Here is a 12,105-nt window from a genome sequence, read left to right on the forward strand (position 1 = left end):
GAGACAATTACAACACAATTACAGCAATCGGCGCAATCAAAGCCAATCACGGACCAATTGAATCCAATAACGTGACAATCAAAAACCAATTACGTGACAATTGAAGCCAATCACACGACAATCGATGCTAATCACAGGGCAAAACAGCCAATCAGTGGGCAATTGGCACAATCAAAACCAATTACGGGCAATTGAAGCCAATCACGCGACAATCGAAGCCCAATTACGTGACAATCGAAGCCAATCACACGACAATCGATGCCAATCACAGTGCAGTTGAGACAATTGTAGCCAAACAAAGCACAATCAAGCCTTACAGACAGGAGATAAGATACACAATGGCAGGGGGGAGAATATACGCAATCAATGAACTAGGACGGTGTGGGGAGGATCGGAAGGGGGTGGGGGGGGGGGTGATCAGATACCCCTAAGGGGTAGTTGGGGGTCTAATCTGATGGATAGGAGTGACAGGTGGTGACAGGGGGTGATAGATGGGTTATTGATGGGTAGGTGATAAGTGGGTGTTTACAGGGAAAAACAGATGTAAACAATGGACTGCTGATGTGATCAGGGGGGGTGTCTCGGAGGGATCTGAAAGGGTGGGTGGGTGATCAGAAGCCCCTAAGGGGCAGTTGGGGGTCTGATCTAATGGGGGGCAGTGACAGGTGGTGACAAGGGATGATTGACAGGTGACTGATAGGTGATTGGCAGCTGATCACTGGGGAGATAGACAGATGCAGGGAAGATAGATAGGTTCAGTATACAGGGGGGGGGGGGGGTCGGGGGGGAGATCTGAAGGGGTGGGGGGTGATCAGATAACCCTAAGGGGTAGTTAGGGGTCTGATCTGATCAATAGGAGTGACAGGTGGTGACAGGGATTGATTGATGGGTGATATGGGGGTTGGTTAGGTCTGATCTGCGTGCTGCAGGGGGGTACAGGGGGGTGTCTGATGGGTGCTGCGGGTGATCGGGGGGTCTGTGGGGCTCCTAATGTGTGTGTGTGTGTGTGCTGATACTATGCCTGCTCTCCTCGCTGGTGGTCGATCGCTAAGTGTGACCACCAGCGGGAGGCAGGCAGTATAATACAGTTTGTTACCTAAACAAACTGTATTATACGCGTTCTATTGGTGGTTTTGAAATTTTACAGCCCGCCGGCGCTGCTGATTGGCCGGCGGGCTGAAGTCACATGGGGGCCGAATAGTATGACGTAGCGATCGCGCGGCTACAGCCGCGCGATCGCTCGTTAATTAGGCTGCAGCTGGCGACGCAAGTCTGCGTCGCTGGTCCTGCAGCTGCCACCTTGCCGACGCGCGTTATGAGTGCGCGGTCGGCAAGTGGTTAACAATTACTCTGTCTCGTTAGCAGAAAATCTAAATTTAGACATTTTATTCTGATCCTTTTCAGACAAGTCCTCATCAGAGTCACACTCAAGAGATATCATCAGAGTATTCCTCTGGTTCAGAATCTGACAAGACAGGACGATTTGTTTTAGCAGATGCTTTCTTATGCCCTGTTGCAGATGGTGAGGATTCTTCCATAGGTCCACCAGCAGCTCCTGTCAGCAGGTACTGCTGTTTGATCTATAGGATAGTTAGGCATAACAGTAGGTGATTTGAGCAATGACTACTGGTTGTTGTACAATTGGCTGTGGCACCGTAGCAGCTGAAAAAAACAGAACCAGACAGCACTTGTGCAATAACAATAGGTGAAGGATTAACAACAGATTGAGCCGACATGGATTCTCTAAACACTTTCATTGACTCTGTCATTTCCTTGCGAACCATTTTAAGGAAATCTTTATAAGCCACAGCAGACTCTTCATTCAAAACACAAGTTGCACACTGCTGACATAACTTATTCCAAGGTACTGGTAGCTTCCCATTACAAGAGGGAAAGCGTTTTTTTTTTTTTTTTTTAGGCCTAGCAGTATCCAATGCTTCAATAGCAGTAGCAGATGGAGCAGAGGATGAAGCTGCTGTACTCTGTAATAAAATAAACATAATACAGATATTGTTTAACCTTTTCGGGACCATGTGAATGAGATCCTACGCCGCACTTGTGGCTGTTCTAGCCTGATGCGGCGTAGGATCTACGCCGGCCCGCAATTTCCGCTCCCGACGCGATCGTGCGCACCCGGAGGGGGAGATTAAGCTGTCATATGACAGCCGACATCTCCCCCGAGTGATCAGCAGCCATCGCGTATGGCTGCTGATCACACGATCACTACGATCGCCGTCGGATCGTAGTGATCTGTTTGACAGCTGCGGCGGCAGGGGGGGAAAGAAGAGGATCCACTCACCTCCCTGCCGTTCCAGCGACGATCGGCGCCCCCCTCCGCTCTGGCCGGCATCTCCGCTTCATCTGACGTCAGCGCCGGGTCCCGGCTTGATGACGTCATCAAGCCGCGACCCGGAACTGCTCGTCAGACAGAACGGAGATGCCGGCCGGAGAAGAGGGTCCCGTGCGGCTCATCGCTGGAGCCTGGAAGGTAAGTGAAGGCTGCGGGCAGAAGGGGGAGGCACAGGCCACCATGGGGGACACCACTCTAGCCAGCCACACACGGGATCCGGCCGCCTGACCCCCCCAAACGCGCGCACCCCCTTCCCGCGCAAAATGCCTGGTCCTTAAGGGGGGGTAGGTGGCCGGTCCCAAAAAGGTTAACTGCCATGCAGCCAGAGTAACCACAATCCACCACAGTGTGAGGCAACTTCCCACAAGAAGCTATTCACCAACCAAAAAATTCCCCATAACACAGCCAGTCCAGTGAGCCACCTTAGAACAGCCTTCACACAAACAACTGTTTTACATGTGAAAAACGCGATACCTTAGTATCCGGCTTAGGCTCATGTGCCCTGGGACCTCCTGAGCAGCCTACAGGCCCCCGCTCGTCCCAGGCACTGGTTGTGCTCCATCTTGCGTCCTGCACAAGTGCCCAGACGCGGGGAATGCTGCGCATTCTTCAATCCGACGGGCGGAAGTGACGACATAAGCGGAAATGGAAGTGTCCCGTCCGCCATCATGGATACTGGCACGCTGCGCCCGCTCGGCCTCCGCCTTCCCTGCAGCGTGCCCTCGTCCTTCCAGCCGGCGGCGCCTGCCAAGCAAGAAGCTACCACAGCCATGACCCTCCACAGCGGCTATAGAGAGAGGTAAGCGGCTGACAGCAGATAACATTGCCTCATGATCCTCACCTGTCCCCGCAGCACCAACAGTCCCTAGCCCCCCAGGCTCTCCAGGACATGCAGCGCAGGTATAGAGAGACCTGTCCCTGGAACAGGAAACATACATACTGCCGGATACCTGACAAAGTTTTTTATTTATAGAGAGGCTTGTGGATGTTTCCTGTTTCCTGGGAGGGGCCAAATCTCGATGTATACCTGTCCTGGAGGGTTAATGGAAAAATAGTTTTAAATGCACTTTACATGGAAAACTGCATAAAAAGTAAGGCCTAGTGCACACCGGAGCGTTTCCGCTGCGGTTTGCGATCTGCTTGCGGGTGCGGATCCGCTAGGGTAATGTATTTCAATGGGCTGGTGCACACCAGAGCGGGAGGCGTTTTGCAGAAACGCATACTCCCGGGCTGCTGCAGATTTTGGATTGCGGATGCGTTTCTGCCTCAATGTTAGGTATAGGAAAACCGCAAACCGCTCTGAAAAACGGCACTTCAGAGCGGTTTGCCAGGCGTTTTTTGTTACAGTAGCTGTTCAGTAACAGCTTTACTGTAACAATACATGAAATCTACTACACCAAAACCGCTACACAAAACCGCGAAACGCTGCAGAAAAATAAGAAAAGCGTTTCAAAATCTGCTAGCATTTTGCGGATCTGCTAGCGGTTTTTGGTGTGCACCAGGCCTTACTGTATAGAAAATACACACATACATACACATACACACACACACACACACACATACACACACACACACACACAAATATTTGAAGACACATTAAAAAAGGCTCAGTCAAAATCAGCATTAGTTTACACAATACATTTTATTGCCCTTTATTGATGGCCACAAGACAATGACAATAACTGGATTACTGATATGAAAAGAATTTGAGATTTAACCACTTTAGGATCCTTGGTACGCATATCCACGCCCCTTTAAACTTCACGTGCGGATCAGGGGCGTAGATATGCGTACTGCTGCCTTACCGTCGAGTTCACGATCCCCGCGCTGGTTTCCACCGATCTACCGTCGCAGCCCCCTCCATCTGTGATCAGGATGTGACAATCTTTTGTTTCTCAATCCCTATCACCGTTCCATGTCTTCGGAGAGCTTGTTAAGGTCGCATAAGCTCTCAGACCCGACACTTCGGTGTTTGGCTGTGTTCTATTAATAGAAACACGGTCTCAATAGCACCATCTTGTGGCCAAAAAGTAAAATACACCTATTTATGCCACTATACTGTTTTCCATAGCAAGTTTATTATTATTATTATTTTTTTTATTATTACTTTTAACCCCTTCCATCCCTGCCCCACAGTTACAGAAATAAAACACTTGTTAAAAAAAAAAATTACATCATTTAATTTTTTTTTACATAAATAGTTACCTTAGGGACTTTTGTAATATGGATGTCATGAGTATATTTTTTCAAAAAAAGTTCTTGTAATAAGTGAAAAAGTATTAAAAATCCCTAAATGGAAAAATGCACCTTCATTTCCAGTTAAAATATAATATCACCATACATTGTACTAGGGACACAATTTAAACGTTGTAATAAACCGGACAAATGGGCAAATAAGATGTGTGGGTTTTATGTACCAAAGCACATTTTATTTTAAAACTTTAATGGCTGAAAACTGAGAAATAATAATTTTTTTTCTTTTTTATTCCCTTTACAATGAATATAAAATAAAATGCAAACAAGTAGTTTGACCCAGCACTCTCAATGGAGACAAGCGTGCTATAGCTGATCAGAACTTGTTGGTCATCAAGTTCAAAAACAGCAAAAAAAGAAATAGCAGCAGCACCGCTACAGTGAAAAAGATAGCTCTTTTATTTGTGCAATAAAATCACATAGCAAGGATAGAGCTGGAGGCAACCAGCCTCCAGCTCTATCTTTGCTATGTGATTTTATTGCACAAATAAAAGAGCTATCTTTTTCACTGTAGCGGTGCTCCTGATATTTCTTTTTTTGCTATAAAATAAAACAAAATAATTCAGAGCAAAAACTACCACCCAAAGAAAGCATAATTTGTGGTGAACAAAAACAATATATAGATCATTTCAGTGTGATAAGTAACAATAAAGTTATCGCTGAATGAATGGGAGGAGCGCTGAGATGTGAAAGTTGTTTTGGTTTTTAAGAGGAAAAACCTGGGATCCTGAAGTGGTTAAACTAAAACAATATTTACATTGTGGCTTGTGCTCATGTATATTTGCAACCTTACACACGCACTACGGCAATGAACGATGGGTCTGTCAGACCCTCCCGCCGGGCGGGCATTCCAGCGACAGTAGTGTGTGTGTACAGTCTGTTGGCAGACTGATAAGGCTGTTTCAGCGGATTAAAGGACACCTGAACTTAAAGAGATGCGTAGTCTGATACATGTATTTACTTTTAAACAATGCAAATTACCTGGCTATCCTGCTGATCATCTGGCTCTAATACTTTTAGCCAAAGACCCTGGACAAGCATGGAGATCAGATGTTTCTGACTGAAGTCTGACTGGATTAGCTGCGTGCTTGTTTCAGGTGCGTGAATTACATATTACTGTAGCCAAAGAGATCAGCAGGAGTACCAGGCAACTGGTATTGTTTAAAATGAAATAAATATGGCTAATCATGTGACGCTTGGTGTAATGGAGCGCACACGCAGCCCAGGGGAGGCAGAGGAATCAGCGTGCTTCTGAGCCGATCGCTATGCGCCGGCCAGAAGTGAACAAGGGAGGACATACTGCGCACACAGGTGGGGGGGGTTCAGGCGAGTCGCCAGACACCGGGAGGAATATTAGACTAACGGCGGCAGACGGAGGGGGCAGGAGGACGAGAGGTATGTAATTTTAACCCCCAACACACTGCAGCTATAATTTTTTTTCCGGTTGAGGTATCCTTTAAAGGCTTTGCTCTTGGCTTGAAAACGATTTGCAGACATCCCAAAAAAAAGCTGAAAAATCCCAATTCAGCCAGAGGTTTTATACTGAAAACCATCCCCTTACACCTTGTATTTCAGTGTTCAGAGAGATGGAGTGAGTCTGGGCATGCAAATTACATTTCACACATAAAGCCTCTTGTGATCACAACTTGATTAGCAGGTCTTAATTACATCTCAAGTAACAAAAGAAGAAAAGGAAAGTAGAAAAAAATCTACAAAGGATTGTATTTACATATTTGGAAATAACACAGAAACATTGTGAAAGTAATCTAACAACTATTTGGACATGTTGCTTTTGTAACGATGTTAAATAATTTAAATAAGCATACAGTATAATATAAATGCAGCACTGAATAAGACTGGAAGATGAATTATTTTTTGAGCAGCTGAGCTTTGGCACGTTCAATCTTCTCCACTGTAGAAGTATCAGTAACTGAATTACATTTTGACAAAACCAAGTTCATTTCATTTTCATTTTTGTGCTCAATGGCAGTTTCAGCAGCGTGATCTAATTCTCTGTTAAAAGAAAAAATATTTTTACTAAAGTTATGACTATAGCTATAGCAGATGAAGGAATGTGCAATATAACCATTTAATGTGGAAGGCTGGCTTTGGTAAATCATGCATAATTAAATAATCAAGTACATAACTGAGTATTAAAATCAAAGTTTGAAAATCTTAAATAGTTTTACTGCAGATTTGAGGCTAGTTTTACACATGGTGTAGTGCGATTGTCCTGCGGCATGAGAGCTCAGGACAGGACAATCGCACTGCACCATTTCCCCTTTCACATTGCCCTGTGGCAGAGTGCACCGACAGAGTAATATGCATAGCTCTGCCCCTAAACAGTGATGTACAAGAAAGGAACTATATCACTGATTTTTGTCCAATCGGCGCATGCGTGCTGCACTGCCACTATCTAAATAGATTGTTGTTGTGCCATAGACTGCACAATACTGCTTAGCAATGCACTGCATTGCAATGCAATCTACTTCCGCCACATGGCATTGCACAGTGGGTGGTGTGGCCAGTTTCATTGAGACCAATGGCCACTGCGACAAAGGGAGCAGCTAATGAGCTTACAGTGACACGATGTGGTGCAACAAGTGTGAAAGTAGCCTAAATGGTTGATGTCAGACAACAACTCTGATTCAATTCATCATAAGAATAATTAAAGCGGTTTAAATCTCTGACAACATTTTCAACAAAAATGTGTTTTCCTACTTTTTATGACACATACAATTATCACATTTGCATTTGTGCACAAGTATTATTATTCATTTTGGCATTATAACTTTGCAAGGTTCAGTTAATTTATTTTTAAAGTTGCTGGTGCATTTTATTCATAACTGTTGTAATTCAGTTGTGAATGCAGCTCCCAGTGATTTCTGATCTGTGTTTCACCCCAGGACTCATCAGCTGAAGTCCTGCACAGCCAGAGAATGTTTACATAAATGTATCAAGTAAAGAATGTGTACACAAGATAAGATTATAAGCAGTTCGGATGTGGGTTCTCCCTGCAGAAGAAAGAGTCAGCCCTGTGATGTAACCCTTTGAATGCTGTTTTACTAAAAAAAAACAATGATTGTGTTAGTATATGCTGCAAATAATCCAGTGTTCTCCCCAGGCTCTTTTATCCGGGTGCTCCACCAAGCTAGATTTGGTGACCACACGGCTGTCATCGGCTCACCTCCTCACCACCTCCTATGCTGTAAGCACAGTTGCCCTGCATTTTCAACTCGCCCCACCCAGCTACTTTTTCATGCCACCCGGCTACTATTTTATGCCACCCGGCTGGAAAAAAATTCTGGGGAGAACACTGTAATCTTTTAGCGAAAAGAAGAAATTCTGGGTTATATTCCACTTTAAAGCTAATGGGAATCGATATTTAAATTAAAAAAAAGTCAGATACTCACCTAAGGAGAGGGAAGGCTTGGTCCTATTGAGCCTTCCCTCTCCTCTCCCGGTGCCCCTGGTGCTGCGCTGGCTCCTCCGTTCACATCCCCCGCCGAGGGGACTTCGGAAGTCTTCGGGAGCAGAGTCCTCCCGAAGACAGGCAGCGCACACGCGAACGTCAGAGGGCGCGTGCGCAGTGTAGAGCCGCCCGTCTTCGGGAGCACTCAGGCTCCCGAAGCATTTCCGAAGCCTCCCTTCGGCCGTGAGACAGAGGTATTTAACCAAAACGGTCGAATACCGCTACAGGGGAGCCAGGACAACAGCGGGGACCGGGAGAGGAGAGGGAATGCTCTATGGGACCCAGAACCTCCCTCTCCTTAGGTGAGTATCTGACTTTTTTTTTTATACAGGTTCCCATTTACTTTAAGGATCGCTGTTAGCTCTCAAAGCTCTCCTGCAAGGTCACACAGTGTTTGAAATTCCTTTCTAGTACAGGTGAAGTTTGAAAAATTAGAATGCTAATCTCAAACTTTAGATTTTAACCACGTAAGCCTATCTGTACTAGTATTCTCGTCCAGATAGGCACTGCTAAAGGTAAACTGGACGAGTATTCTTGTACAGTGTTTAAAGAGACACTGAAGCGAAAAAAAATATATGATATAATGAATTGGTTGTGTACTATGAATAATTACTAGAAGATTAGCAGCAAAGAAAATATTCTCATATTTTTATTTTCAGGTATATAGTGTTTTTTCTAACATTGCATAATTCTCTAATATGTTAATATAATTCTCTAATAATACACAACACTCAGCATTCAAAATGATTGTTTCAGAGCAGTCTGTGACCTAATAACCTCTCCTCTGCCAGAGGAAAAGTAAATAGTTAACTAACATTTGAGATAATAAAAGTCAGAAAACAGCCCTCTCCACGACTTTGAAAGTCGTAGAGATAATGGCTTTTTTTGTATAGAGATAACAACTGGAGTTTCTTAACTCTTCCTGTACTGGAAACAATTAGACTGATGTATCTGATCTTAATGTTTTATTTCTTAGCTGTACTACACATACAAATCATATCATAGTTTTTTTTCTCGCTTCAGTGTCTCTTTAAAGGGACTCCGAGCAGTAACGAAAATCGAAATCTGAACTTACCTGGGGCTTTTTCCAGCCCACTGTAGGTCTGGAGGTCCCTCGGGGTCCATCTGGCACTTCTCCCAGGCCTTGGTCAGAAATGGCTCCCCGGCGGCTCCCGGCGACACTGGGCCTGAGTGTCGGGCTCCTTCTTCCTGAAAGGTGACGTCAGTCGTCATCACGCCGGTAGGCGTGACAGTACTGCGCATGCGCGATTAAACCGCGCATGCGCAGTACTGTCACACCGGCCGCCGTGATGATGCGAGGCGGCCGGCGTGGTGACGACAGAAGCCATCTTTCAGGAAGAAGGACCCCGACACTCGGGCCCAGTGTCGCCGGGAGCCGCTGGGGAGCCATTTCTGACCAGGGCCTGGGAGAAGAGCCAGATGGACCCCGAGGGACCTACAGTGCGCTGGAAAAAGCCCCAGGTAAGTTCAGATTTTTATTTTCATTACTGCTCGGAGCCCCTTTAAGCGGCAGTGCGCGCGCACGTGCGCATGACCTCTGCCATGAGCAAAGGTATTTCCGTGTCAGCGGGTTGGGGAAGAGAAGCAAGCAAGGCTTTTCAATCCCAGTGCCTGCTGATCAGGGGTCATGTCCATTCTTAAGTAAGAACACCAATGAAAGTAAAAAAAAAACAAAAACAAACTAAACACTTCCTGATAAACCAGGGAGTGTTTATAATGCCATCTAGGGGTCGAAACGTTAAATTACACACCACAAATTTTTAATACAAAAAAAAATAATAATAATACAATGAATCCCTTCCAAAGTCCCTCCCCTCCACCCCACTCCAATTACCAAACAATCATATGTAAAAAAAATAAAAAATTAAATTAAAATCCATAAATAGTTGCCTTAGTGACTTAGCTTTTTTCAAGGAGCATAACTTAAATGTTGCGATAGCCAGGACAAATGGGCAAATAAAATGGGTGGGTTTTATTTATAGTAGCATTTTTTGACTTCCCCTGGCAGCTGAGATAGGAGAAAATGCAGGAGAGGAAAGCACCTAATGTTTACCATTTACTTTCTGTTTGGACTCGATGGATGAATGTCTCTTTTAAACCAAACTATATATTTATCTCTGATGAGAAAAACATCCCAGACTATGTATATTTTAATATATAGCTACTAGTATAAAAAAAGAAAATGTTAAACACATAATGCCATATTACAGCACTTAAAAAAGCAGCTATGTGATTTGTTGGATAAAACTAATTTATGTGACTTCAGGGAAATTCTGAAACTGGAAACCAGTGGACTTAAATTTGAAGTTTGGTATGATTTCAATTGGGCATGACACAAACAAGAAACAAAACAAAAAAAAAAATCTGACATGTTGCAAAAAATATTAAGTATTGTGCTGCTTTGGCATGGAATGACTCTCTGCCTTCCTACTGTGGCAAAACAAAAAGTAACAGTAAAGTTCCCCAAAAAGGACAAAAAAAATAAATAAAAACATGTATTTATTTTTCAGTATGGTATTTAAAGAAAACCTGTACTGAAAAAAAGTTCCCCTGGGGGGTACTCACCTCAGTAGGGGGAATCCTCTGGACCCTATCAAGGCTTCCCCCGTCCTCCTGTGTCCCACGACGGTCTCGCTGCAGCTCACAGGATGCACAGGCGACAATTTGTCGGCCTGTGCAATATTTACCTTTTCTGGCTCCAGCGGGGGCGCTGTTGCGGCTCTGACGGAGAGAGGCGGAAATAGCCGATCCCTGTTGGGTCCGCTCTACTGCGCAGGCGACTCGCGCCTGAGCAGTAGAGCGGCCCGATGGAGATCTGCTATTTCCGCCTATCTCCGTGGGAAGAGAGGATACTGCGCCTGCGCTGGGGCCACTGAGGTAAATATTTACATCGCCGCCGCTCTGGGAGGATTTTCGCCGCCGCTGTGGGACCGAGGAGGACCGGGGAAGCCTCAATAGGATCTGGAGGCTTCCCCACCCGAGGCGAGTACCCCCCAGGACACGTTTTGTCGTTACAGATTTTCTTTAAGCTTCAGAAATATAAATATGGCAAAAGCAAAGGGGTTGACTAGATTCCTTTAAAGGAGAACTGTGTAGAGAGATATATGGAGGCTGCCATATTTATTTCCTTTTAAGTAATACCAGTTGCCTGGCAGCCCTGCTGGTCTGGTCTGAAACACACCAGAAACAAGCATGCAGCTAATCTTGTCATATCTGTCAAAATTGTCAGAAAAACCTGATATGCTGCATGCTTGTTCAGGGTCTACGGCTGAAAGTATTAGAGGCAGAGGATCAGCAGGGCTCCAAGGCAACTGGTATTGCTTAAAAGGAAATAAATCTGGCAGCCTTCATATACAGTATCTCACTCTGCAGTTCTCCATTAAATACACATTTCATATCAATACTCTCAAGCAACAGTGGTCTTACCCAGTTAAAAGGAAGGCCTTTACTTTCTGTTCTGGGCTTACACGAGCCGTGTACTTCTTTGCCTCCAACTTATTCCGGTGCTTCATGCATATTTCGACAAATGGCTGAAAGTAGAATTACAATTGACTTCTCAGCATTCCCGCTATTGAGAACAATACTTGAAGTATTGTAGATGAGTCCATTTTTTATATTGCTTTAGGCTGCTACATACAGTAACTGATTAACATTTAGAAAAATAAAAGACAGTAAGAAAACAAAGTTATAAACAGAGCTGAGCACATACAGATACACAGATTCTATGTAATTTTGGTGTTGGCATCTGGCAGTATAAACCGCACAATAAAAGGAGTGCATGGTAACCAGAGGAGTCCAAAGACCTTCAAGTATAGACAGGGAAAAACACAGAGACACCAGGAGCCCCTTATGGCATAGTAAGTCGAGTGAAAATATCTTGCAATTTTAGAATTGGTGTTTCCCACTAGGTGCCCCTTCTTTCTTTGAAATTAGTGGGTGCGACCAAATTGCCATGAGCCAAGAGCAGCCGTTTGTCTTTGAGGTTTCCTGCTGGGTCCCCTAAACTAGA

General features: G+C 44.8%; 1 protein-coding gene across 2 annotated transcripts in view; it reads right to left on the reverse strand.

The window, feature by feature from the left end:
* Positions 1-5,133: 5,133 nt before the first annotated feature.
* The window catches only part of VPS16 (VPS16 core subunit of CORVET and HOPS complexes), a 165,995-nt gene continuing 159,023 nt past the window's right edge, over positions 5,134-12,105 (reverse strand). For both annotated transcript variants that reach the window (XM_068244836.1, XM_068244837.1), the window contains 2 exons: positions 11,523-11,626; positions 5,134-6,616 (listed from right to left, as the gene is read on the reverse strand). In XM_068244836.1, the coding sequence (XP_068100937.1) occupies positions 6,472-6,616; positions 11,523-11,626 (249 nt within the window). In that variant the 3' untranslated portion in view covers positions 5,134-6,471. The remainder of the gene's footprint in view (positions 6,617-11,522; positions 11,627-12,105) is intronic.

The sequence above is a fragment of the Hyperolius riggenbachi genome, chromosome 7 (genome assembly GCF_040937935.1).
Source record: "Hyperolius riggenbachi isolate aHypRig1 chromosome 7, aHypRig1.pri, whole genome shotgun sequence".
Classification (NCBI taxonomy): Eukaryota; Metazoa; Chordata; class Amphibia; order Anura; family Hyperoliidae; genus Hyperolius; species Hyperolius riggenbachi.